Source organism: Schistocerca gregaria, chromosome X, assembly GCF_023897955.1.
Source record: "Schistocerca gregaria isolate iqSchGreg1 chromosome X, iqSchGreg1.2, whole genome shotgun sequence".
Classification (NCBI taxonomy): domain Eukaryota; kingdom Metazoa; phylum Arthropoda; class Insecta; order Orthoptera; family Acrididae; genus Schistocerca; species Schistocerca gregaria.
Window position 1 is genome coordinate 41,347,539 of NC_064931.1, and position 27,237 is coordinate 41,374,775.

Here is a 27,237-nt window from a genome sequence, read left to right on the forward strand (position 1 = left end):
CCACTGTAAGAATTCCCCTATGCACCCTCCTACCACCATCTATACAAGACCTGTAACTGGCAAAACATATACTATCAAAGGGGGAGCCACCTTCGAAATGGTATCTTGTGTACCAACTGTTATGTTTGGCATTTTACATTGGCATCACTACCACCAAATTATCTGATAAGGATGTGAATGGGCATAGGCAGAGGGTGGATACTGGCAACACACAATATGCTATTGCAGTGTGTCCTCTAAAACATGCAGTTGTAACCTGGGTGCCTGTTTCACCACACTTATCGTCTGGATTCTTTCCTCAGACATTAGTTTCTCAGAACTCCGCAAATGGGAATTGGTATTACAACATGTCCTTGGTTCTCACTACCCATCTGGTCTTAATTTATGGTAATTCTTTCCATTTCAGCATTTCTCCTCAGTAACTATTCCTTTCTTCATTCCCATTTAGTTTTCTGTATCTTTTATTTTCTAACCTTTCTATTTTTTTCCACCTCCCACCTCTGCCATAGGCATTTAGCTTTCCTCTTTTATTAACTTGTGTACGATGTTTAACCCATAATCTCTGTCTTGTGTATTACCCTTTCATCCAGCTTAAAGCTTTCAGTTTCTTAAATCTTGTCCTGTGTAGTCCCAACAGTCAGTCTGTCCTCCTCATCCCATCCAGTGTGTCTCTCCTGACCTGCAGTTCTGGGTGACTTTTCTGGACTGTCCCCATTTCCTTTAGCCCTTTTCCTTCCCCCTCAACCCTTCTGTCAGAAGAAGGAACCACTGGCTCTGAAAGCTTGCAAATTTCAAAAAATTCAGTACCTTTATATGTATGTTCTCCTGCCACCACTTAGTGAGTAGATTATTTTCTCCCTCCGATTGCAATATTAAGTTTGATTTCCATTCCAATTAAGAGAGAAGATATGCACAATGATATCCATATGTGGAATACCTACATAGGAACAGAGGTGGCCAGAAGTAGTGGAGCAGTTGATTGTTGCCATTAGAAATCTGCACATGGGCAAATAATTATTCCATACCAATAGTCGGTAAATGTATCTTTACTTAACTTGAGTCAGTCCTGAAGTAAAATCCAAATTCTGAGTCAAAGGTTCACAGCAAAATACATCAACACAAAACAACAGTCTATAAGCAGGGCTTGATGTCCGTTTTCCAGCCCACGATCAACTGAACTGAACTTTAGCTACCTTGGGGTTGTGCTTTAGCCAATCTGCAGAGGTCACTCTTATTAGCAGCAGGTGGAAGCCAGGATCTGTAGGTATGGGTCAGTGGTCGCAATGTCATCCTTCACGTGCACTATCAGTGTCCGCTCTAGTCTTGCGATGTGTCACCAACTATTGCCAGGTGCTGACTCTGGTGGTATTGATTACAATGATACAGTAAATTCTGCTTGAAATGTATGTCTAGATGCTCTCAATCACACATAGATATTTTGAAAATAATAGTTAGGGGGGAAGATGGTCATTGAACTTAAAGATAGTGATGAGTAGTGGACAGATGCATTAAAAATGTGGTATTGCCATTCAAATTTGGGAGAAATTTACATAATAGGTATGTGTGCACTCAGTTTTTATTTTAGGTCATAAATCATTCATATGATTGCCCTGAAGGGATCTTGATGTGTAAGAAATTCAGATTTAATTGTGTGATGTACCTTCCTAGTGGGACAGATCTCTTAATATCCAGTTGACATCTAAAATTGTCGAGTGAGTAAAGTAGCTACCTCAAATGTTGGATATCACCACTTCCTGTATTAGGCTCAGGAGCACTTTCTGCCCATTTTTCCCGCTATCCTATTGGTTAAAATGTCATGTTTATGACATTGAGTTGAGTACAAACATTTTTGATTTCATCTCTCTTCAAAATGCAACATATCGACAAATTCATCATCTCTTTCTTTGAGAGTGACTATATGTTCTTGATTTGTTCTATGTTTTGTACGTGACTGTGATAGTGTCTCTATTCTACTGATGGTGCTTTTAATCTTAATGATTGTAGTTTTTTGTTACAGATGTATTGCTATCAGATACTACATGATCAAATCCTGGAGTTACTCCTTCATGACCTTTCTGCAAGAGCTACAGAATTTGAAGAGTCGTGGCAGCCTGTTGAAGCAAATTTGCATGCTTGGATGGCTATTGCAGAATTGGTGCCAAATGTGAAACCACAGATTGGGTCATTTTTTATGATTCTACAAAACATACCGATTAGCAAGAGTAATATAAAAGTTTTTAATGCAGCAATTGACTGTATGGGTAAGTCTTAACGTGTTTTGTTGTTCAGATTATTTTAGAATCTCGGTTGGTTAGCTTTGACAAAATTGGCAATTGTTTTTTTCATCTGTATGTGTTTTAGCACACTGGTTGAAGCTTAGTTTGGATTATGAAAAGATCCACTGATAAAACAGTGCAATAATTCTGTTTTACAGTAATAGATTACTATTAACCTATAGTGCGTTTCTACATCTTTAACAAAGAGTTTTTCCCTTCATCTGCATGCTTCAGTTTGTCCTACCATTATCATACATACATACCTGTCTCAAGTCGACAGACAAATGGATATTGTAGCAGTTAAAAAATAATGTTCCACTGTAGTTGACAGCAGTGATCCCATGTCAATTTACATATAGTGTTTTACAGCTGTGGGATCTGTGTGGTGTCTTCTTTTGAAGTATTAGATACCACATGTTCACATAAAATATAAAGCATGGACTCTGAACATACAAACTATAGAAGTAATATTTCGAGGGCTGAGAAATTTGAATACCTGGTGAGATCTTAAATGCAGTCAATGGAAGCTTTGTCAAAAAGGAAGATAAATAGCCTTTAAACTGTGCTGTGATTCACTAAAAAATTCAGATACATCAACTTAGACAAAAATGGCAACTGTACTGTGCATTGGTTAGGCTAAACGACCTCTTTGGTGCATAGACATAGCTAAACTTCTCAGTTGAGAAATCATAAGAAAATTCTGCAGAAATATGTTAGGACGCAAGAAGTTTTCTGAAGGGTTTACACTAATGGGAAGCATAACCTCAGTGCAGAGGAGGAAGTTAACCTTTTACAGACTCTTGAAGAGACTGAATCAGAGAATGTTGGCACATAGGCTACTCACTCTTCAAGAGAAGTGGGAAACTTCTCACCGCTGATTGGTGGAAGAACACATTGACATACCAGTATATTTGAAACCTTTTGAACAAAGGTGGAATGAAAGTCATAAGCCTGCGAGGAAAAGGAATTAGATGGTTAGATTTGGTGTTTGTGTAGTCCCCAATTGACTACATCCTCAAACAGTAGTAATAATCCAATCAGTTTTGGTGCACATTATTTTCTTACAGTTGCAAGGGCATAGTGGCTACTGAATATTCTGGTTGAAAATCTGAAATACAGTTTTTTCTGATGCAGTGGTGTTCCATAAGCCTCATCTTGGTGAAGCTGAGTAAAAGAATCAAGTAATAAGGTTGCAGTCAAATCCTAAAAAGTAAGATGATTGTGTAAATTACTGTACAAGCCTCTCGACAGTGTTGCATATTGTGCTGACTGACTGAAGGAGGCCATATCATGTACTTTCCACTAACTGGATGAGCCATGCCTGTGTCCTGAGGCACTCTCATAAATATATTAGTCATCATTGGCCAAAAATCTCCATGGTCACTATCCACCATTGCTTTGTAAACCATTTTTTGCTCCATTAGGAACTTCTTCCATCTAGCACACTAGAAGTGTACTCATAATGCAACTGTTGAGTAACTCTTTAAGTAGAAAGGTGGAAATATGTGATTCATTACTTGATTTAGGAATTTTAACAATGTACACTATAAAATTTTTGTTCTTTGCATGGTACCAAACTAAGCACTGATATCGAGACAAAAGAAGAGTAATTTCACTGGTATATGTCAGTTACTACCCACTATAATGCAATTTTCCTTAACAGACAGAGAACGCATTTGTCATAATACACGCTTTGTATTAATTTTTGAAGAATTTAGTGATGACTATTTAAACCAAACTACAGAGTAAAAGAAAGAAAGAGAAAATCATTTGCTTTGCAAGAACACAATACAGTGAAACCCCCAGTATACGTTTTGTGATGTCTAGATGTAAAAAATGCAAAATTGAGGAAAACGCAGGATTGAGGCATATATTAAAACCCCCAAAATACGATCAAAAGCATATGTAATTGGCATATATGATAAAAAATCGTAATCCTCTCCAATAATCTGTATAAGATCTGTATAATTGAAGGAAGTTAAATGTACAATACAATGTTCATACAATAATGTGTGGTAATGAATTTCGTCAGTTCATAAAAAATCTCAGATGTGTAACAGCAAAAATTGTACTTCAAAATACACATTTTTGAGAGCTCTTTCCTTTGTTTGCACCCAGGAAAAAGCAAAAATTGATGAACATGGTGAGTTAAACCGTAAACTGTGAAATACGGTGAAAGGCATTGGAATCTAATATGTGGGGCATGGGTTTCCTTTGCTCAATGAGAGAAACAGAGATGTGAAAAATGATTTTGCTTCCCCAATTGATGTTACAAGCTTATTAAAAGTCTGCTCAGTCAATTTCTGCATGCCGTGTAAAATGTAAATTTAAAAGAAAGCTCAGGCCCTGCAGTTTCACTTCATGCTTTCTATGATTGCTGCCAATCTTTATGATCAAGTCTATATGTGTGTACGTGACTAGTGTATGTAGTTGCTGCAACTGTATCGTGTCAGATTTGAACATGAAAGTCTTTAAAATGTGCTGTCACAAAACCCTTGTTGTATTTCGTGTGGCATCTTGCCACAGCACATGACCTACACAAAAAGTATATTTTCAGCACTTCACAAAATGCTTTCATCCCTACATGCACTCCCATCATTAAAGGGCCACTCCATCTCCACACACCGAGCAGGTGAGCTCAATTTACATATGTTAGTGTGGTGTGGTGGCTGCACTGGCTGTTAGGTGCTGTAACAAGTTGCCAGCCAATATGAGATCACTAACCAGAAATGACCAGAATTTCCTTGATTCTGACTGAGCATATTCTTCAAGTCTCAGTGTTTGAATTTAAAAGGTTGATGATCGATATTGTTACTGAATACAATACATCGCAAATACATGCAAAAAGAAAAGACTGAGTTATAAGTGACACAGGAAAAGCTAGCAGCTGGGCCCGTTCATCACGTGTTGGCTCATTACGGAACACTTCATATCAGCTGTCCTGTTTTTCCATTGCTGCTGCAACGTAGCAGTAATTTTATCATAATTGCACATAGAAGTTAAACATTGCAAGCTGTTTTGGCAATGTCCAATCACGGATTATGTCAGCATTTCCTCTTCATGTCTCCCCTCTCCACTGTTATGTAATAATATTCCCTCAAATCCTCCTCCTCCTCCACCACCACCACCACCACCACCACCACCACCACCACCACCACCTGCAGCACGAACCATTTGCCTTTTGTGGCACTTATATCTCATCCAGTCACGTCAAATGTTGATAGGAAAAAAACAGGATGAAGTCAGGTGAGATGTCGATAAGAATGTAGAATTGAGGTAAACCTTACTAGGAAGAAATGTAAAATCAGGGAATCTTTAGCATTGATCTTATGGATTTTTCACAGGGGCTATGAATTTTTGGGTATGGAATCGCAAAAAGGATAAACTCGGAGAATGTAAAATCAAAGTTCCAATGTATTTTACTATTTAGAACTCTCATCTTTTAATATTGCCATGCCAACCAGTGGGTATCATTAGTCTGATAAACATGCTGTAATGAGAGTTCTTTTCGTCTTGGCTGAAGTACACTTTCCCAGCAGAAACCTTACACTATATTACATTTTATAGTTTCTGTGACTGCTCATTTGGGTCAGCCTCAATTCTTTTCAAATCATGGTAGAAAAGGGATGCTTAGACAACTGTTTAGATGATGCTTTGTAGACAAACATTCAGTTGTATTGGAGAGTGATCCAGAATGAATGTGTTTCGTAGCACCTGAAGTTGGGATTCCATGTGCTGCAGAAGACGAGTGTACATATGTGAGATATTCAGAACTGACAGTTTGTAGTTCCTAGTTGCTAACTGTTTCCTTGGCTATAGTGAGTGAAAACCTCGAGGTTTAACAATGGCTAAATTTTTTAAACCCACAGAACATATTGATAATCAAAGTTAGTCAGCTGTATCTAGTGTGAACATTGTACACAACCAGGTGGTGTGTTACTCACAAGGGCAGTTTTTTGGAGGATGGAAAACTGTTCGTGGTCTGAAGAGCACATGGGGCAGCAAGTATGGAAGTAAATTATGGAGAACAGTCATTTTATCATCGTGGGAATTGACAGTCATGTCCCACAGGTATCCTGTTGTATAAAATTGTTAGCAAGCACTGTTGTTTCTGCTGAGTGAGTGCCTAAGATCCAACATCCAAATAACAACAAAATGCAAGTATGCGGCATTATTATTTCCTCAGTGATATATTGATGGTGATGACAAGGTGTTGTACAGTATTATCACAGGCAGTGAAATGTGGATTGCTCATCTTATGTTTCAAACTGAGCAGAAGTTAATGCATCTGCATAACACTTTCTCTCCATTTAAGACAAAATTTGGAAAGACAACCTTTATAATAATTATTGTCCACGTGCTTGTGGCACAAAAAGACATTTTGTTAAATAATTTAATGATCATAGATGTGATGGGAAACATTGCTCTAAAACACTACATCAGTGATGACGGGCCCTCCATAATATGTTCGGTTCTATACATATGTTGCACTAATTCATCACGATGCTTTGATCGTGTGTTATACAAAACACAACAGATTTTCTGTGGAAGTTGGGCTGGAAGTAGTTAGACTGTCTGCCCAACAGTAGTGACCTTCTTCTCAGTGTTTTCTATCTTTTTGTACCACAGAAGAAATTCTTATCAAGTCAAAATTTTCACACTGTTGAATAGGCTCTGATATCAGTCACACATTGATTCCAAATCAGATGGCAGACCTTCATGAAGCAAATATAACAACTGTTTCCTCATTGTGGCAAATATGCAAGTTCTAGGAGGGAAGTACGTCAATGATTGCTATATCTGTTCCAGAACAAAGGAAGGAAGGATGATTAGGGTTTAACATCCTGTCAATGAGCTCAATAAAGACAGAGAACAAGCTCAGATTTGGGAAGGATAGGAAAAGAAATCAGCCTTGGCCTTTGCAAAGGCTCAAGTCTGGGATTGACCTTAAGTGATGAAGGGAAACCACGGAAGATTTAAATCTGTAGGACTGTATGGGTGCTGTCCTTCTGTTTACAGGCATAGGGGAACCTTAATGTATATCAGGTTTGTTGTGGACTTCTACCTGATGAGTCAACAGCTGTTTCTGTTAGACAGTTGTTATGGTTTTCATTTTTTGTGCTCAGAATTGGGAGTTCATGCTGTTTAGCTATATTTACTTGAATGTAGTGAAGAGTTACCTTTGATAAACTGTCACTAGCAGTTATACACTCAACTTCTTTTTTAGACTGCCCTACTAATGGAAGGCACAGTAACGGTTAATACTGTATTTTGCATATCATCAGTATGTAGTTCTTCATTTCTGGTGTCATGGTCATCATTTTCGTGTGAAAATTTCTGTTCCAGACAATGGAAAATATATTTGTGCGTTTTGAGGAATGCAAAGAGTCTGTGAAGTTAATAGTTTAGTCTATTTTGCTGCTTCTTAAGGTGGCATCATTGGCCACTGCATGTCTGCCAGCTGGACCACTTCATATGTGTCTATACATTGTTTTTCCTCACTTAAGTTATTTGCATAATCAAACTAAATGTTTAATATAAGAGTAAATATGGAGTATTAGGTGTAATTGTAAGTAGTGCACCATGAAACTACCATCACAGCACCAGAGAAAACCAGATTCACATGATACTTGTAAAGTTGAGAGGAGTCTTGAGTGAGATGGAACACTTAGTACAGCTCATAAAGATAAACTCATATTTCATTATTTCTTGTGTCAAAGTGGCTAATTGGCTGCCAAGATATAAGTTATTGTATTTCGTACTGTGTCGATACCTAGTTTTCAAAATCATCGCTAGTTTCTTCGTGCCAACAGAATAATCTGAAAAGTTTTCTATGTTAGAGACATTGAGAGATGCTGACAACTTCTCAAATGGTGGCGCTTCCTTCCTATATACTGGTTTCATGTAGTTGTAAATCTGTTTTTGTGATTTATCTTGGAGATGTAGGAAATTGTATTCTCCTGCTTCTGCATTGTCAGTAATTACACTTTCCATTATTCGTGTATTGAAAAAGGAAAAATCTCTACTCATTATTATTTTGTATATTTAAAATAGAAAGATGAAGACTGAAAAGACAATTTAGGGTGCTTATAGCTCATTTCTGTCACTGTGAGTCCTGTAACTTGTCTTGATCTGTAGCGCTGTGTTAATTGTTTTCATCATAAAGATTGTAACATGTTGAGTGGGACAGACTCTTTAGATAAGCGTTTTGTGTGCTCTGCATGTGGAAATATGTTGCCCTTGTTTATTCTCATAGTTTGTAGTGCCCTTTAAGTATTAAAAGGCTGCACATATCCATGGTAAAGTTAATCAAACATTAAACAATCAATAAATAAAATACAGTCAAAATAAAGCTTCATTTTACTATTCATTGTGTACAGATTTGACTGTTGAAAGATAATGTTGTTGTGCGTGTATTCAAATGTTAATGGAGATCAGGAGGTTGTTGGCTGCAAACAATGATTGTGGCACAGCCAGCTGCTGAAGGACAGAAATATTTTAATCTCATGTGCATGTGTATCACACCTCTGTTGTGATAACATTGTTGTGTATCTTTTATATACAAAGAAAACCCCCTTGAATATGACAGTGGACTATGTGCTTATAGACCAGTGTCTGCTACATTCATGGCATGGGAATAGTAGTAATTTTTGAGTTTTTGAGGTGGGTGAGACACTCCTTAGTTCATTTGTATTTGTTTTTAAAGTGGACATATACTGCTGTTGGCCACTATTGTGAATGATAAAGAATTTTTTCTGCTACTGGTGATACTAATATAAGAAATGGTTCATAATAATGAAAGTATAAGTTTTTAACTGTTTTCATTTGCACTGCATATTAGGTATATTATTAAACTTTTGGAAGCACATCTCCTTCCATAATGAGTTTAGTGCTCTAAGAAAGTGGATCCTAAATTTTAGAAACATGCACATTCTTTTGTGACATGATGCTTGATTACCAGGATAATGCCGTTAAATCTTCAGTTATAAAAATCAGCAAACATATTTGTCGCATGTCTTTATTGGCATATAATATGAAATTTGGTAGTGCAGAAATATGCCTGGAGAGATTGTGCGTTTACATATTTGATATATAATAGGGTTGTTAAAATTCATAGCTGAAAATTAAGTTCTAGTTTTCTACAGTGACTGAGAATTCTTGTTCAAATTTCCATGTTTTATTCTTTGGTGACATACATTCACTAGAAAATGGAGACAAGCTGCAAAGGCTTAAAATAAAATATATGCTGTTTGCTAAAATTTGTATCAGAAAGAAACTAAAGTCTAGTATGATCTTTAATTATATCTTAAATTTCTTGTGTCAATTCTTGTTATTATGGGTCCCACCAAGAGTGCTGCTTCAGCTCTGACAAATTAGTGATTCCTGTTGTTGTTAAAGAATGAGTTCTGTCATACATGAACACAATCTTTTCACTTTTTTTACAGATTCATACCAGCATTTCATGTTTACAAAATGTAGTTAATGCAGTAACAGATTTCTAATTTTTTTATAGGTCACTCTGACAACTTAAATCAGTTTTTATTAACTGCTTGACTGCAAATGAGATACAGTTTAAACTTCATTACAAAATGACACAATAAGAATAATTTACATTAAGTTAGAGAGAAACTTAAGTTGGGTTAATTACAACTAAAGAAACACCATATCACAACTGTTCTTATAGAGGTAACATAAGACTGAGAATGAGAACCATAGTGATATCTGTCTTGTACACCAGTTTTGTGAATTCTGAAAAGATGAGTTATATAGAAAATGTTCATGTCCATGATCTGGACATCTCCTCTACTTCTACATCTACATCCATACTCCGCAAGCCACCCAACGGTGTGTGGCGGAGGGTACTTTGAGTACCTCTATTGGTTCTCCCTTCTATTCCAGTCTCGTGTTGTTCGCGGAAAGAAAGGTTGTCGGTATGCTTCTGTGTGGGCTCTAATCTCTCTGATTTTTATCCCCACGGTCTCTTCGCAAGATATACATAGGAGTGAGCAATATACTGCTTGACTCCTCGGTGAAGGTATGTTCTCGAAACTTCAACAAAAGCCCGTACTGAGCTACTGAGCGTCTCTCTGGCAGAGTCTTCCACTGGAGTTTATCTATCATCTCTGTAACGCTTTTGCGATTACTAAATGCTCCTGTAACGAAGCACACTGCTCTGTGTTGGATCTTCTCTATCTCTTCTATCAACCCTATCTGCTACGCATCTCACACCGGTGAGCAGTATTCAAGCAGTGGGCGAACAAGTGTACTGTAACCCACTTCCTTTGTTTTCGGACTGCATTTCTTTAGGATTCTTCCAATGAATCTCCATCTGGCATCTGCTTTATGGATGATTAATTTTATATGGTCATTCCATTTTAAATCACTCCTAATGCGTACTCCCAGATAATTTATGGAATTAACTGCTTCCAGTTGCTGACCTGCTACATTGTATGTAAATGATAAAGGATCTTTCTTTCTGTGTATTCGCAGCACATGACACTTGTCTACATTGAGATTCAATTACCATTCCCTGATTCCCTGCACCATGCGTCAATTCGTTGCAGATCCTCGTGCATTTCAGTACATTTTTCCTTTGTTACAGTTTCACAATATACTACAGCATCATCCGCAAAAAGCCTCAGTGAACTTCCGATATGTTATCCACAAGGTCATTCATGTATATTGTGAATAGCAACGGTTCTACTACAACACTCCCTGTGACAGAGGAGAGAGAGAGAGAGAGAGAGAGAGAGAGAGAGAGAGAGAGAGAGAGAGCGGGGGGGGGGTTGTTGTTGTTGTTGTTGTTGTTGTTGTTGTTGTGTGTGTGTGTGTGTTTCTAGATAATGATAACACATGCTGCAGAGTATCAAAAGTTATTGCCCTCCGTGTTATTGAAGATGCTTTTGGAACTGTGTGTTGTAATTAAGTTCTCCCATGTATACCCACATATCTTGATTGTATGCAAGTTTAGTTCTAGACGTTTTGTGGGTAAATAGTGTGCCATGTTTAGCAAGTGATTCTGGATGGGAGACTGAGGACAAGTCTAGAAAAAAATTGGCTTACCCAACTCTAAGCTGGTGCTGTACTGAAAGTTAGGAAATTTTGAACCAGAGAACTCATTAAGTTAGGAAAGGCAGTAAGTCATTCTTGGAAACTTCTTGATCGCCCTACAAAGCAAGTTCAACAGGGAATATTAAATCTCACCCCATACATAGACTGAGTGACAGAGACTCAGCATTTAAGTCCCAGGAATCCTCATCCAGTACCTCACATTCTTCTTACACAGGCTTGCACAATGTGCCCCCTGTGCATTGTGTGCCGTCCATGTGATCTGTGGCTTTTCTGTATTTGGTTATGTTTCTAAGTGACCTGTGATCAATAGACAGTTTCACTAGTACCTGCAGTGTAGGCTCTTCCACTATTGACTGCATACCTTCTCACACAACATGCTACATTTTGATCCGACACATTGTGAAACATTATGCCGTGCACAGATCCTATGCCGATAAACTAAACAGAATACAAAGCAAAAGGGAAGAAGTTTCATCGCAGATGATGTCAATGAGGAAAGACAGTCCTGCTCTAGACATGTAAGCTTTTTGGATGGCATTGTTTCACAGAGGATGGAGAATGCAAGGATGGTAATATTTCAGTAAAACAGGCTAATCAATGAAAATGAGTCAAGAAGATAAATGTAAAAAGTTTTAAAACTGTAATTAGCATGAATAAGAGATCATCTGAGTTACAGAATCATCAATGGCACTTACAGAAAGTACTGATGAATTTGCATTATAGTTGCTCATATGTTTCTGAAGATGGTTTTAGAGGGTTTTTTTTACGATGATGTGAATGTGTTAGCTTATGTCCATTTTATGAAGAGTATTTTTCAGCTGTTTGATCACACTAGGTGAAACCTGAGTTGAAAGTTGTGCATAAGAAAGAATGGTAACACTTTAGTACAGGACTGGAAATGCAACTCCCCACTTGCCAACCTTATAGATAGACTGGGAATAAAGTTTGCCATTTATATGAGTGAATGATTTATCAGTCAACAAGGTCAGTCTGTAAATAATTATTTTTATTCAAATCACTTAAATTGGTTGAGTGGTTGACTGTAGGTGAATGCTTGATCATGGTTATACAAGGAGTGCTTTTGTTGGCATGTAGTGCCCTAGCCACCTCAAACAGTTCACTCATGCATTAACAGTGTATTAATATATTGTAACACTCTGTGTCCTTTCAGTCTGGGTACCGGGTGATTTTTTCTGTTCTTTTTCAGAAAGCACATCATCCACAAAACATTTCTACATTGTTGAAATATATATTAATTAATATTAATATATATTAATTACTGGTGCCAGAGCCAGTGGCTTCAGGTCTAAAGCACAGATTTTTAAAATTAAGTATCATTTATATTAAGCAAGAAGATCAAGTTATACAGTCAATTTCCTTTTTAGTATCTGGAGACCCAAATATGTTTTCCATAATTGGTAGCTTAGTTCAATTGGATTAAGACCCAGACTCAGAGTGAATCATTTTAGGCCATGTAACTGCTGTGTAATCGCCATGCTTATTATGTGTTGGAAATTACAATATGGCTTATCATAAACATTAAAAAGAAATTAACTTAGCACCACACATTTTAAGGATTCCTCCTCCTCCTCCTCCTCCTCCTCCTCATCATCATCATCATCATCATCATCATCATCATCATCATCATCATCATCTTGTTGTTCATTACCTTCATCCTGCACATAAAGTATATTGAAAAGCAACCAGCAGAAAAATAAATTCTGAGAATGAAAAAAACCATGGAAAAAAAGAGAAAGTGAAGTTACAAGATGAGTATAAAGTTGTTTGTACAGTTAAAAAACTATATCACATGGGGTTACTTGCAATATTTCTTAAATGCAAGTTTCCATTCATAGAATTGACATGACTCATGGCTATGAGGCATGTGTAAAATACCTCTTTGTATAAATTTCTTTGTTCAACATATTGCCATAATAGACAACATTGCATAAGCTAGTGTAATGATGTAGTATCACACTGACATTATGTCATGATATAGAGTTTCATTTAGTCTTCTCCTAAAGTAGTTTACAGATTATTGTTGTTTTTCTGTGGATGCCCAATAATGCATTTCTGTTTAATGTTTAGGTGCATATGCAGACTGGATTAACATCAATCCATCTTTCTTGTCATATGTCATTCCCACTGTCATGTCGGGCTTGGAGAACACTGAATCAGCACCTTCTTCCTCAATGGCTTTGAAAGATTTGTCAAGGGACTGCCAGTTAACAATTCAGCAGTATGCAGATAATATCATCAGATGCATTCAGGTAGAACAAAGTACTAATATTTTTCAGAATTTTTAATGTTAAATGCATATATCACATGCAAGCTTTACTATTAGTTGCATTGTGTTTCATATGCACTATGTAAATAATAAAACTGGTGAAAATTTGCACTATTTATTACTGATTAATTGTTATTGTAAGAAAGGTTATCAAGTCTCATCTGAATGATTGGTAGGGTAAGACATGATCTTTTACAGAAAAGATGTTGGGAACTGTGTTCTATTTAAACAGTGTGCTTTATTACTAGATATAATTATTATTTTTTATTTTACTTATGTGATTTTTAACATGGCTTATGGTGTACACACCATTAGAACTTGCTTTCTAATTTCAGACTGAACTGTCCTGTCAGTCACAAAGCTACTGCTGCAGTCTGAATATGGTCTTCAAAAATTTTCATTATAGTTTTAGCTGTACTTATCAGATGTGTATGTTGCAAACATTAGGTATCAGCTACACTTCTGTGGGGGCAAAATTAAAAAAAATCACATGTAGACATACTCTTTGCTAGTCGTAAGTAGCCTTGAACTTTTAGATTTCAAGTAGGCGTTTTTTATGACACTACTCAAGAATTTGAGTACTTGATATGATGAGTTCTGCTCATGTCTGAAGTACTAAAAAGAATGATTGATTCCTAGAGTCAGTAATTTTGTAGTACAATTTCTAGGTATTGTGTGCAAAGATGGTGCATAAAGTCATTATAAAATATTTCTTTTTTGAAAGCAGGGATTATCAGAAAATTAAAAAAAAAAAACTATTAAGTCTTCAAAACTGTGTACATTTTCAGGACACTTGATGCAATTATCAGTATTCCAAAATATCTCTTTGGTGGAACTATGGAGCCATACCGAGTATTGTTTTAGCTGCTCTGCTGTTTGAATAGAAGTTAATCCTTGCAGAGTCAGACAAGTTTTAATTGGGGCTAGCTAGTCTGTACTGACTGTTCAGATTTGCATATTTGTTTGCTTGTTGAATGTGTCATGTGACACACAACAATTGTCATCAATGTTTATTGCTGAGTAGCTCTAGGAATGTATATATACATTGTTTTGCAAAACTGTTTAACAGTTTAACACAAGTACAACAGCAGACGTGCTGAAAAAGTCTTGCCTGTAGAATTATTTTTTCTCATTCAGAAAATTTGCATTTTTAAAAATTATTTTTATTTGTACAAGTAAATTTCCAGTTCTTTTAATAAATAGAGCTTTTTCTGTTTGCTGTGGTGTGATGGATATGGAATATTCCACTTTCTGCTTTTTGTGACCAATGCTGCATTTGTGTGGTTGTAAATGCTGTGTTAAAATGGTTTACTCTAAATGCATAAAGACATCCTTGAAAATGGTTCTTAAAAATTCTTCTGTTGTGGTCTTCATAATATGCAGAACAAGAACAAGTTCCATAATAAATTGGGGTTGAGAGGGGGGAGGGGAGGGGGTAATGCTAGTCATGTTTCTGGTATATTCAGTAAAGCCACTTGTGCACCCCATGTTGTTCCTCTGGGAACTTAGCCTTTTTTCCCTGGGTACAGGCTGTGCAAACCAGGGTTGCCTGAGTTTGGGACTGGTAAGTGCTGCCAGTCTTCTGTAACCGAAACTCTGGGCATGCTTCTGTGACCATCCTGTGGCTTGGAAAGTTGTGAGTCTCAAGGAATGGAGGAATGGAGATTTTGGCTTAACCTTCTGGATGGTGAGGATGGTATAAACCTATATTTAAAAAATCTCAAGGTGTGCTGTGTACCAATGACATGCATGGCTGTTGAGGCAGAACAGTTGTTAGAAGGCAACATCGTGGGAACCTGCTGCAACTCAATTGTGTAAGGCTTATGCATCCAAGGGAAGTCCTATCTGTGTGCACCTTTCCTTCCCTAGCTGCTCGTGATACCAAGATGGCACCATCTAATGCTTCTTGGTCAACTCCCAGCAGAATAGGTGTACTGGTGGTGGATATGTTAGTTGGTATGGGGATCACCCTCTCTGAAGTTGACTGCAATGTCGATCTTGAAGAAAGGAAGGTACGTGAGGTAAAAACAACAAAGCTTATTCCATGTGGTGAGCCAAAACCGATCTAAAGCAATGCAACCACCAGTTTTCACCAAACATTGTAGAGCTTCCAGCATCTCTACAGCAGGCGGACTCCAGCAAGCAGGCTAGCACTGACACTGAAACTGACATTCCTACAAAGTTTTCTTCGGCAAACAGACAAAGAGAAAGTATCAATTGCAGAAGAAGATGGGTCTTAAACAGCTACACTGTATTGAACTCGCACCATCTGATGGTTTTAAGGATTCCGCTTCTGGGTAAATGGAATACAAAGTGTGCTTGAGGCAACCATCTGGTGCCTCAACTAAACCTCCAACTGTAGCAGGATGTCCTCCCTGGCAGAGAGATAGGCTGAAAGAAAAAGCTCACCAATAAAATGGCTCCCATACTACAGTGGAACATCAGCGATTTCAGGAAATGGATCTCCTAACTCAGGATGTCTCATGTGCTTGTGTTTACAAGATGCACATTTTAAACTTGCTGATGCCCCTGTGTTGTGGGGCTATATTCTCTACCACAAGGATGACCCAACTGGGAAAGGACCAAGGGAGGAGTGACTGTATGTGAATAACACACACCACTCCTCTGTTCTGCTCCTGGTTACTGACCTGCAACCAGTTGCAACTGAAATTCATGTGGGCCAAAGGTTCACAATATGCTCTCAGTACTTACCACCACAAGATGCAATAGAGTCTGAGGCTTGTGCAGATCTTGTAGAACAACTCCCCTGACCATTCCTACTACTGGGAGACTTCAGTGTCCACAATGTATTGTGGGGCTCAAACTCTACGTGGCTAGGGGTCAAGTTTTAGAGCACCCCATGTCATCTTAGAACCTGCGTGTCTTCAACGTGGGCAATCCCACTCATTTCAGTGCTGCTACTGGATCACCATCAGCCGTAGACCTGTCTGCTCTCCAGCTCTTACAGATTCTGCTCAGTGGGAAGTTACTGATGACCTTAATCCACTGACCATTTCCCTCTTCGGACCCACCTGTGGACACTGTTCAGCCAGCTGTCTGTCTGAACACTGAAGCAGTATCCAGATCCATTCCATAGTCCTGGTCTTTGTAGAAGGCAGCCTGTACCATAGTGGACAGGTGAGTGCCACTCAGCAGTTCAGGTCATGCACGTGCCTATGTCCAGGTTTAAGTGCTGCCCAACAGCGGAAAACGTCACAGCCTTTCGAGTAGCAAGGACCGACACTCGAGACACAACCGAGAAGAGCAGTAAAAGGCCATGGCAGGTGTTTCTGGACTCTGTCAACCACTCTTCTTGTTCTATGAAAGCATGGCAAGCCGTCAGAATGATTTCTGGTAAATGCAGTTGGTTACCTATAGCAACTGTGCAGAAGCAGGGATGTCTCCAAACGCTGCAGGAAACATCGCCCAGGTAATGGCAGAGAATTTTGCGATGACTACTGCCAATGCCAACCAGGATCCAACATTCCACCACTACTGTGCAATGATGGTGAGAGGTGTAAGTTGGATTTCAGATCCAACTGTTCTTTCTCAGTGTGGGAGCTGGATTTGACATTGTCTGAGGGTCTCATACTGTACCCAGTCACGACCAAGCCCACTACAGAATGTTGCAAAACTTGCAAATAGAATGTTTTAATTAAATATGACAGCTTCCCAACATGTGGAGAGAGTCAGCCTTCATGCCTTTCCTCAAACTGGGAAAGGAGCAAAAGTGTTCCAGTAGTTACAGAAGCAGTTCGTTGACAAGCTCTGTGGGAAAGACCTTGTAGCGAATGGTCACCTGTCGTACGGTTGTGATATTAGAGACCAGGCAGCTGCTTAGCCGTTCTCAGTGTGGATTTAGGAGATGTCGAACTACTGTTGACAACTTGACCCAGCTAGAGGCGACTATCCAGCAGTCTTTCCTACATAGACAGCATATTTTCTGATATCAGTAAAGCATATGGTACTCCTTGGAGGCACAGTATTCTAGGACATCTTTGCCAGTGGGGCTTTTGTGGCCACCTATCCACATTCCTTTGACCCTTCTTATCTCATAATGCTTTTTTAGGCACTTTGCTGGTGACATGCTGTTCAATAGTTTCCAGGAGCAGAATGTTGTTCCCTGAGGAAGTGTGTTAACTATTATCCTCTTTGACATAGCCATTAACTGTATAATGTCTGCTGATATGAGTCCTGCGCAGTGCTCCTTATTTTTTTCGATGTTCTGCGTCAATGCTGTATGATGTGAAGCCTGCACTGTGCAGCAATACTTCTGAAGAGGACAGGCAACCATAGTTCAGGCAGTCTCTTTAGTAGGCATGTTGCATTTTGTAAGTGTTCTGCCAATAAATTGCAGTCTTTGGTTCGTTTTCCACATAACTTTAGCCATGTGATTTTTCCAATTTAAGTTGCCTTTAGATTTGTGTGATTTATTGTGTAATCGAAATTCAGCGGATTCCTTTTAATACTCATATGGATGACTTCATATTTTTTATTGTTTAGAGTCAATTGCCACTTTTCACACCATGTAGATGTACTGTCCAAATTATTTTCAATTGGTTTTGATCATCTGATGACTTTACAAGATGGTATAAGTGACAGTATCATTTGCAAGCAGTCTAAGAGGGCTGTTCAGATTGTGTCTTAAATTATTTGTCTAGATCATAAACAGGAAAGGGCCTAAACACTTTCTTTGGGAGTGTCAGATATTACTTCTGTTTTACTGAGTGACTTACCATCAGTTATCTCTCTACAACACTTGTACCCAGCAGGTTACAGTCCAGAATGGTCTTCTCTACCTACAAAGGCTGGGGAAGGAGCTGTCTTTCTGCTGGGTGCCATGACACTTGGGTATTAAGGGAAACAAAATGGAAGATGTAGCAGTCAAGGAGGCATGTCACATTAATTAGATAGTTCAGTGTGCCATCCAGCTGTTATCACCCCACTGTTGCAGTATGGAGTCATGCATAGATTGGAAGAAGACTGGCTAGAAGTGCCAGACAATAAGCTGCGGCTATTGAAGTCAACAGCTCGACCATGTGTACCTCTTTCCAGCAACACATACAGGATGAGCTCCTTCTCATTTGTCTTTGCATAGGACACATCCCTATGATGCTTGGATTCTTGATCCAGTGAGAGGACTCTTCAATTTTGTTTGTTTGTGGCATGTGGATTGCAGTGTGCCCCATTTTATCTGACCGTGTTTGCTATTCAGGCAGGATTGACAACAGCTAATTTATCTACAGATTGGCCCTCTGTTTTAACTGACAGTGACACAAATGTGGTATGACTTTTAAAGTTCTGTGAAATGTCCAACTTGTTCCCTAAAATTTTAAACCGAGGCTTTTAATGTGTTGTCTGGGTCACTGGCTCATCCATTTTTTTTTTGTAAGTGATAAGTCAGTACATAAACCTGCGTAATTTTTTTTACTTTCTGTCTTGTATTATTTGCATTTAAATGGACAGTTTTAGATCATATGACTGTATTTCTTCTATGAAATCGTGTGACGGTGCAGGTGATAGCGAGTGAAATTGTGAGAGTTAGTGCAGTTTTATGTCAAAGTGACTCTTTCTTGTTTTATAACATTTTACATATTTTAACCACATTCCACAATAAACAACGTATGTATCATCTGTATATTCTCTTTCGATATGTTAACTGTTGTCCTAGTTTAGAGTGTAGAGTGCTATGTGAATATTGTGTTTTTCGGAATATACTGACAACCTGAGGTAGGAGATGGTGGCATATTTTGTCTGTGTGATACTATCCATTATTTTGTTGTCTTGCTTTAAAGCCTGTTTCTTTGTTAATAGTATGTTAAGTGTTTCTGAGCATCCATTGCTTTTTACTATGTTTTTTTCCTTGATAAGTAATTGTTTCATAAGTGAGGTCCAATTAGTAGGATTATGTGGGCTATGTTTAGCATACTTGTTTTTGTATCTGAGGATGATGTGATATGCAGTTAATGATGATGTCACCATATGTCAGTTAGAAGCTGGTGTGTGTGGTTATTGTATGTAATATGCCAATCCAGAATAATTAATCGTTTGTCATTCTTCACATTCTGCAAAAAATTTGATATTTTTATGTAACTGGTTAAATTCTACAAGCAGCTACTAAATTTCACCCTTGTTTCCGTCAAAAAGGCTTAATTTGTCACCCTATTATCTATTATAGCACACTATTTTGTTAGCAGTTGTGCTATTCTTGTTGGAAACTGTGTGCTCTAAGTGGTTGATATAATCTGGTTGGTTATGATTATGCCCATGGCAAGGCTTTCTTCCTGCTGATGAAATTTTAGATTGAAAATGAAGTAATTCTAAGAAAGTAACAATTTCAGGACATCTCTCATCTTGGAAATTTATGGGATTTTTTAATGTTTTACAATTTATATCTGGATACATCTGTATTGTTTCATTCATGTGGCCATTTATAATTAAGCATTTACCTCACTTTGTTTTTTTTTTAACTTTTACCTATGGTCATACATATTTTTTGTACAGAAGAATTTTCATATGTATAATACTGCCAGAGGATGTTGTTCAGCAGCTGGAGTGACTTTCCTTCAAACGGGACAATTTAATCTTGTCCATTATATTTGAAATTACTCTCTCAGTTCAGATGTGTATATAAATTCTATGTTGCCACATGATGACATTTGGGTCTGTGTTGCAGCATCTTCTGGTGACATTATGTTTAACCCTTGAGTCCATAAAGGTATCTATTTCACCCCGAAGTCCACAAATCTCACTAGAGATATGTATCTTAAACCAGTGTGTCATTAATGTGGCAAAGCTTCATAACTGATGTTATTCTAGAGTAATACTGAATCACTGATAATGGTGCCATTGTTGAGTTTTTAGGAGTAGAAAATACATAGCAATATCTGAAATTTTTAAAATGCTACACCTGCTTGTAATTTGAATCTAGTTGCATCAGGTTTTCACCTTCTGCCCATGTAAGAACAGCTATGCAGCACTTATCTGTTCTTGAGTGGGAGTGCATTTGAACTTCTGATGTCTTGCAAGACATGCTTGAATGTTGGTGGAGAAATAAACAATTTGTATGCAGATACAAGATAAATGTTAAAAATTCTTTTAGAATTAGTTAGTAATGTGTACTTTGTTGATCTCTGTTTCTCTTAAATACAAATAAATAGCCGGCCGGTGTGGCCGAGTGGTTCTAGGCACTACAGTCTGGAACCGCGTGACCGCTATGGTTGCAGGTTTGGATCCTGCTTCGGGCATGGATGTGTGTGATGTCCTTAGGTTATTTAAGTTTAAGTAGTTCTACGTCTAGGGGACTGATGACCTCAGATGTTAAGTCCCATAGTGCTCAGAGCCATTTGAACCATATTTGAACAAATAAATACCAGTAAATGAACTGCAGATTGCTTGCTTCCAGCATCTGAACTTAATTTAAATATTTCTTTTTCGAAAACTGAGATACAATAAATAAGAAACCAAATTGATTTGGATTGTGTGATTTATAAATATTCAGGTTATAGTTTCTGACAAATGCTTCTACTTGGAGTGATCAGTGGCACTTACTCATAAATACTCATAGATGTTGAACTATTCATTTTTCATAAAAATCCTGTATGTAGTGAGAAACTCTAGTAAGCCATTAATTCTTTCACATGAGAGTTACATAGAAAAGTCATATATTTTTTATGTAATTTCTAGGCAGCCATTATCAGTGGAAGTCTAGGACATGCTGAAAATATTAGACTTATGTATGCCTTGGGTCGTTTGCTGTCACCAATGCCACTGGAGAAGATAATGATGTATTTGAATGAAATACTTGTTCCTTGTGTTAGAGAATTGGAGATCCTGGCAAATTCTGAGGTATTTATACAATTTGAGTCAAAACTTTTGTTTAACAAATAACTTCAATTACCCTTTTTAAATTAACTTTATATAGAAAAATTACTTTGGAAGTGGATTTAACTTTTAGATTTAAGTTAACAAAAGTAATGATATTTACACCTTATAATATGTGCCTGTATGTGCTGGTACAGGTAGATTATCATAATTTGCTATCAGTATAAAAAAAAAAAAAAAAAAAAAAAAACTCTGTGTAAGGGAGGCACACGTTAATACTTCAATGGAAATACTACTATTCTTGGCATGTATTCTGTTCTGACATTCTGGGAAGACAGCAGCTTACCACAAAGACTCTTATTACACTATCAGAGATGTGACAAATCTTCTGTAAAAACCATTACCACACCTCAGCTTTTATGTAAGATATGACAAAAGTACCCGAATACACCATCAAAGATTTTATAAAATGTCAGTAATATAAAATCTTCGACAAAGTTACTTTACTGTGTAATGTGAACCAAAGTCGAAGTTTTCATGTGTGATGTAATTTTTGTTTAGTTCATGAGTACCATTCAAAGTTACCTAAATTGTAGAAGCATGTTCTAATTGTACTGCAAATATATGAATGATTCATGAGAAGAACATTTTATTTTGTTTGTTTTTACTAGCGCTTCTGCCTGTGGAAGGCTATTTTTGTGAGGCATGTACACGGAAGCACCAGAGAAACTGGTAATAGGCATGCATATTCAAATCAGAGTTATATAAACAGGCAGAAGACTACACTGTGGTTGGCAACACCTATATAAGACAACAAGTGTCTGGTGCAGTTGTTAGATCGTTTACTACTGCTGCAATGGCAGGTTATCAAGATTTAAATGTTTGAACATGGTGTTATAGTTGGTGCACAAGCGATGGGATGCAGCATTTCTGAGGTAGTGATGAAGTGGGGATTTCCCGTACGAACATTTCACGAGTGTACCGTGAATATCAGAAATGTGGTAAAACACCAGATCTCTGAAATTCCTGTGGCTGGAAAGAGATCCTGCAAGCATGGGACTAACAACGACTGAAGAGTGTCGTTGAAAGTGACAGAAGTGCAACCTTTCCGCAAATTCCTGCAGATTTCAATGCTGGACCATCAATAAGTGACAGCATGCAAACCATTCAACGAAACATCATTGGTATGGGCTTTCGGAGCCAAAGGCCCACTCATGTATCCTTGATGACTGCACGACAGAAAGCTTTACGCCTTGACTGGGTCCGTCAACACCGACATTGGACTATAGATGACTGGAAACATGTTTAATGGTCAGACGAGCCTCGTTTCAAATTGTATCGAGTGGGTGGACGTGTACGGGTATGGAGACAATCTCATGAATCCACAGACCCTGCATGTCAGCAGGGGACTGTTCAGTCTGGTGGAGTCTGTAATGGTGTGGGGTGTGTGCAGTTGGAGTGGTATGGGACCCCTGATACATCTAGATATGACTGTGACAGGCGACACATAGGTAAGCATCCTGTCTGATCAACTGCATTCATGGACAACTCCAGCAGGACAATGTGACTCCCCACACATTCAGAATTGCCACAGAGCGGCTCCAGAAACACTCTTCTGAGTTTAAACACTTCCGCTGGCCACCAAACTCCCGAGACATGAACATTACTGAACATATCTGCTATCCCTTGCAACGTGCTGTTCAGAAGATATCATCATCCCCTTGTACTCATATGGATTTATGGACAGTCCTGCAGGATTCATGGTGTCAATTCCCTACTACTTCACACATTAGTCCAATCCATGCCACGTCATTTTGCAGCAGTTCTGCATGCTCGCGGGGGCACTACACAGTATTAGGCAGGTGTACCAGTTTCTTTGGCTCTTCAGTGTATATTATTTGAATAGAGTCTGTTCAATATTGGTTAGAACCAGTGCAGTAGAAATCATAAGCAATGTGTGAATTCACTCAGTGAAGATTTTTCACACTACAGTGAAACCCCTGCATCTACGCTTTTCAAGGGACTTCAGAAAATTGTGTAAAATGTGGGAAAATGTGAAATGTGGGAAATAACATTTAAACTGTAAACGTTCAGGCATCAAAAGACTTGTCAGGGACTTGTTTATTATCTAGTAAAGGTTTATTATTGAATAAAAACTGTGGATGTAACTGGAACTGATAACTGTCTGGGAAGTAGAAACTCAATTTCAAATGTCATAATCGATGTTTTTGGAAAGCCTTCACCTGTCATTCATTATTTAAATAATGACATACTGCACCAGCTACGTATTTTTTCATGCTTAGCACGATGCATTTTGAGAATTTTCTCTCATTGTCTAGTGTAAATATGTACATAAATGTTTTGTTTAGCATTTGAATATGTGTTATTCTGCCTCTCATGCAATGTAGTCGCCTTTTTGAGGTTATCAGGTACTGTGCCTCCTCAGTTATGTAGAAAACCACACACACACACACACACACACACACACACACACACACACACACGGTTTGTGTAACATCACAAAAAATACATACGAAAATACTGCACTTGACAATGAGAATAAATTCTCAAAACACATTTCGCTCAGCATGAAAAAAATACATAACCGGCATTGTGTTTAAAATAAAAGCATTTGAGCAATGCATAGTGAATGATAGTGTCATCTAGCGCTACAGGTGTCCAAATGCTGAAACACACCAAATATGGTTCGACGGTGTCACAACGCTCACAAAATCATGAAACTGAATTTGCACAATAGAGTGTTTGGAAATGGTTGTGAATGGTCGTGATATCTGTATTCAAACAAACCTAGTTACTCCCATCAATCACCACGCCAAGTAGAGCTTGGCAGTGGCGGGAGATGCAAATTGTTCCAACTTTTACACATTTACTGGTTCAAATCCGTTGAGTAGAGTGCCCTGGTGTCAAGAAACTTAACCACGTTTTATTTGTAAACAACTGGATGGTCAACATCATGCCAGCATCATTTTTTTTCTCAACGAATATTTTTTCTTAATGTGTAAATCACGGGAAAATTATAAGTACATTGACGCAAAATCCGGTGAAAATTAAGATTGTGGACATAGGAAATTTGACAGGAACGATAAAAAATGTCATAAGTCGTGGGAAAACTTTTATTCTGGGAACATAAAAGTGTGGTTATACTGTACCTTCTATCAGAGAACTGTGATAACTAGTCCAGGTAAAGATTAAAATAAAAAAAATAGCATCTTGAGGAAAGATCACAGTTAAATTCATTTTCTTCTCATATTAACACTGTGCATGGTTATCATCAAACAGCCATACAACTTTGAAAAACTTGACTTAGACAAGAAATTTTACTGTCATTAATGACCACAACAGCAGTTGGACATTAAATCTTGATCTTTCTCCCTCTGTTGAGTAATTTCTGTATCTAGTTTCGAACATGAATGGTGCAGCTCCCTGATGTTGTAGGAGTGCCATCAGAAAGACATCCTTCAGATAGTGTGCGTTGTTCATTGTTCCCTCAGCAAACAGCAGAGGTGTACAGTCATTAAAGGCTATGGCTCCTCACACTGTGGTGCCTGAAGTTGGTTCGGTGTAACACTGTTCAGCGTACTCAGGTAGTTGCTTTCCTTGTTAATGCTGTTTTCAGAAACAACCAATAATAATGCTCAGTCAGAATCTGTTCTCATTGCTAAACACAACCTTCCACTGTTCATTCTGAAGTTGAGATTTTTGCTACACCTTCAAAGTTCATCTGCATTGTATTGAATATCTGTGTTGTTAATAAACAGCATTATTACATTGTCTTGTCAGTTTTTTGTGAATATTTGATGTACCTGTGTGCTGCAAAGGGTCCATTTCCATGTTTAAAGATTGTGTCCATTTCCGCACTTAAGAGTTCCTCTTCATAATGTCTTAGAATGACCAAGAGTGGTGCCATGGGTACCTAAACAGCTACTATATAAAAATAATTTAGTGTAAACAATTTCGCAATGAGATCATGGATTCAAAACATATATTTGTGATCAAAACAGCAAAAATAATATTGATTTGCCCAGTGAAACATGTTCATTTGTTTAAATACACTGTCACAAACCTTAAACTTCCCATATACAGATGGAAAAAAGCAAATTGTTTTTGTATTTGTGCACCACATGTTTCAGTAACTACCTTCCCCATAATAAGAAGAAAGTAGTTACCTTTCATAGTTTACAGATCTTTGAAACAGTAAAATTCAGATGTTAAAATAGGTAAAACTGATGAATATATTTAGTTGAATGAAAGCTCATTAATCCACTATAGCTGTATTAATTGATGTCCTGGTAAACTCGCACAAGCAGTTTTTCGACATTTTTAATTGGATCTTGTGGTGCTTCTCTGTATAAAAATTGCCATAATATTATAACAGCAAAAATGATTGACATACTGGGAATAAAGTATTTGTGGATTGACTAATTTAATTTCACTTCTTGTCAAGTTTCTTTTCAGACTGGGAAACCTATCTTTTTTTGTCACTTGGTTGGGACATTGTGCTTACAGTCAGATTTTGTAACCTGTGACTAAGCTGTTCATCTAATGAGATGCAGAAGTTCCAAATTTTTTGGCCTTTTTTTTATACATAGTGGGATATTCTTGGCCATTTATGCTCTATAAAGGAGTGTGGTACACCCCCCCCCCCCCCCAAAAAAAAACCACTTACTTTCTTTAGTGCAGTTTTACATAAGAGTGTGACTTGCAAGTGCAGATGGGCCCAAAGCCCATCCCCCCCCCCCTCCCTCCCCACTCTCTCCCACGTGTAGTGATGTGCTGAGATTTGGTCACAGACAAAGTTCCATACTGTTATAATATCATCATCTTAAGTGACAAAAGGAGGCAGTAAATTTGATGGGGGAGCATTCTCAAGGTTGAAGTTACGTCTGCAAAAATCTTTGAACCATCACAAGTTGTTAAAGTGCCACTAGTAGTCACCCTCAGACACTAGAAATATTCATCAAACTTCAATCCTCAAGAAAAATGACCCTGAAAAACCATGTGTCAGTAATATTTCTTTACCTGAGTTGTTAACTGATTCTTCTGTTGGTTCTTGGTAGAACAACTTCACACATATAAATGACTTACTATGACGTTAACTGATAACATCTACTATAATAATAATAATAATAATAATAATAATAATATAATATAATAATAATGATAATTTGTACAGAATAACATTAGAGTCATGTATTACCTGGCAAAACAAACTGGTTATCTGGCCAAAGTGGCAGCACTGTCATGCTCACAACCGAGACGTAGGGAAGGGAGGTAGCTGTAAGGGACACTCCGGTACGAATACCACTTCAGTTTAGTCTTTTTTTCCCTTGCTGAAAGATCTGGAAGGAGGTCCACTCAACTTTGTGAGGGCAACTGAAAAGCTACTTGAATATAAAAGGACCAAAATTCTTTCATAAGTCACCAAAGAAGCTTTATGAGGTGTGGCTATAAAATAATGGGACTGTTGCTGTAAAAGATTTAGTTTCAGAAACGTACATATTTATTTACTGTTGCCCCAAATAAATTCCTCTCCTCTATCCCTGCAATGCTCTGTGTGAATTTTCCATTGATGGAAACAGTGCTGGAAGCCTTTTTCTGTGAGCACCATTAGGACACATGCCGCTTTTTTTGTCACTGCTTTTAATGCAGTTTTGACCTTGGAGAGGTGAGAAAAGTCACATGGTGCTGGGTCAGGCAAATAAGATGGCTGATCTAACACTGGGATGCCGTACTTTTCTAGAAACCTCTTAACAAACA

General features: G+C 37.8%; 1 protein-coding gene across 4 annotated transcripts in view; it reads left to right on the plus strand.

Annotated features, from left to right (window-relative positions):
• Positions 1-27,237, plus strand: part of LOC126297609 (importin-13) — a 182,395-nt gene that overhangs the window by 73,311 nt on the left and 81,847 nt on the right. For all 4 annotated transcript variants that reach the window (XR_007552550.1, XR_007552551.1, XM_049988611.1 and 1 more), the window contains exons 9-11: positions 2,018-2,261; positions 13,437-13,618; positions 21,322-21,483. Coding sequence is in view for 2 of the 4 variants with exons in the window: in XM_049988611.1 (XP_049844568.1) it covers positions 2,018-2,261; positions 13,437-13,618; positions 21,322-21,483 (588 nt within the window). In the remaining 2 variants the exon portion in view is untranslated. The remainder of the gene's footprint in view (positions 1-2,017; positions 2,262-13,436; positions 13,619-21,321; positions 21,484-27,237) is intronic.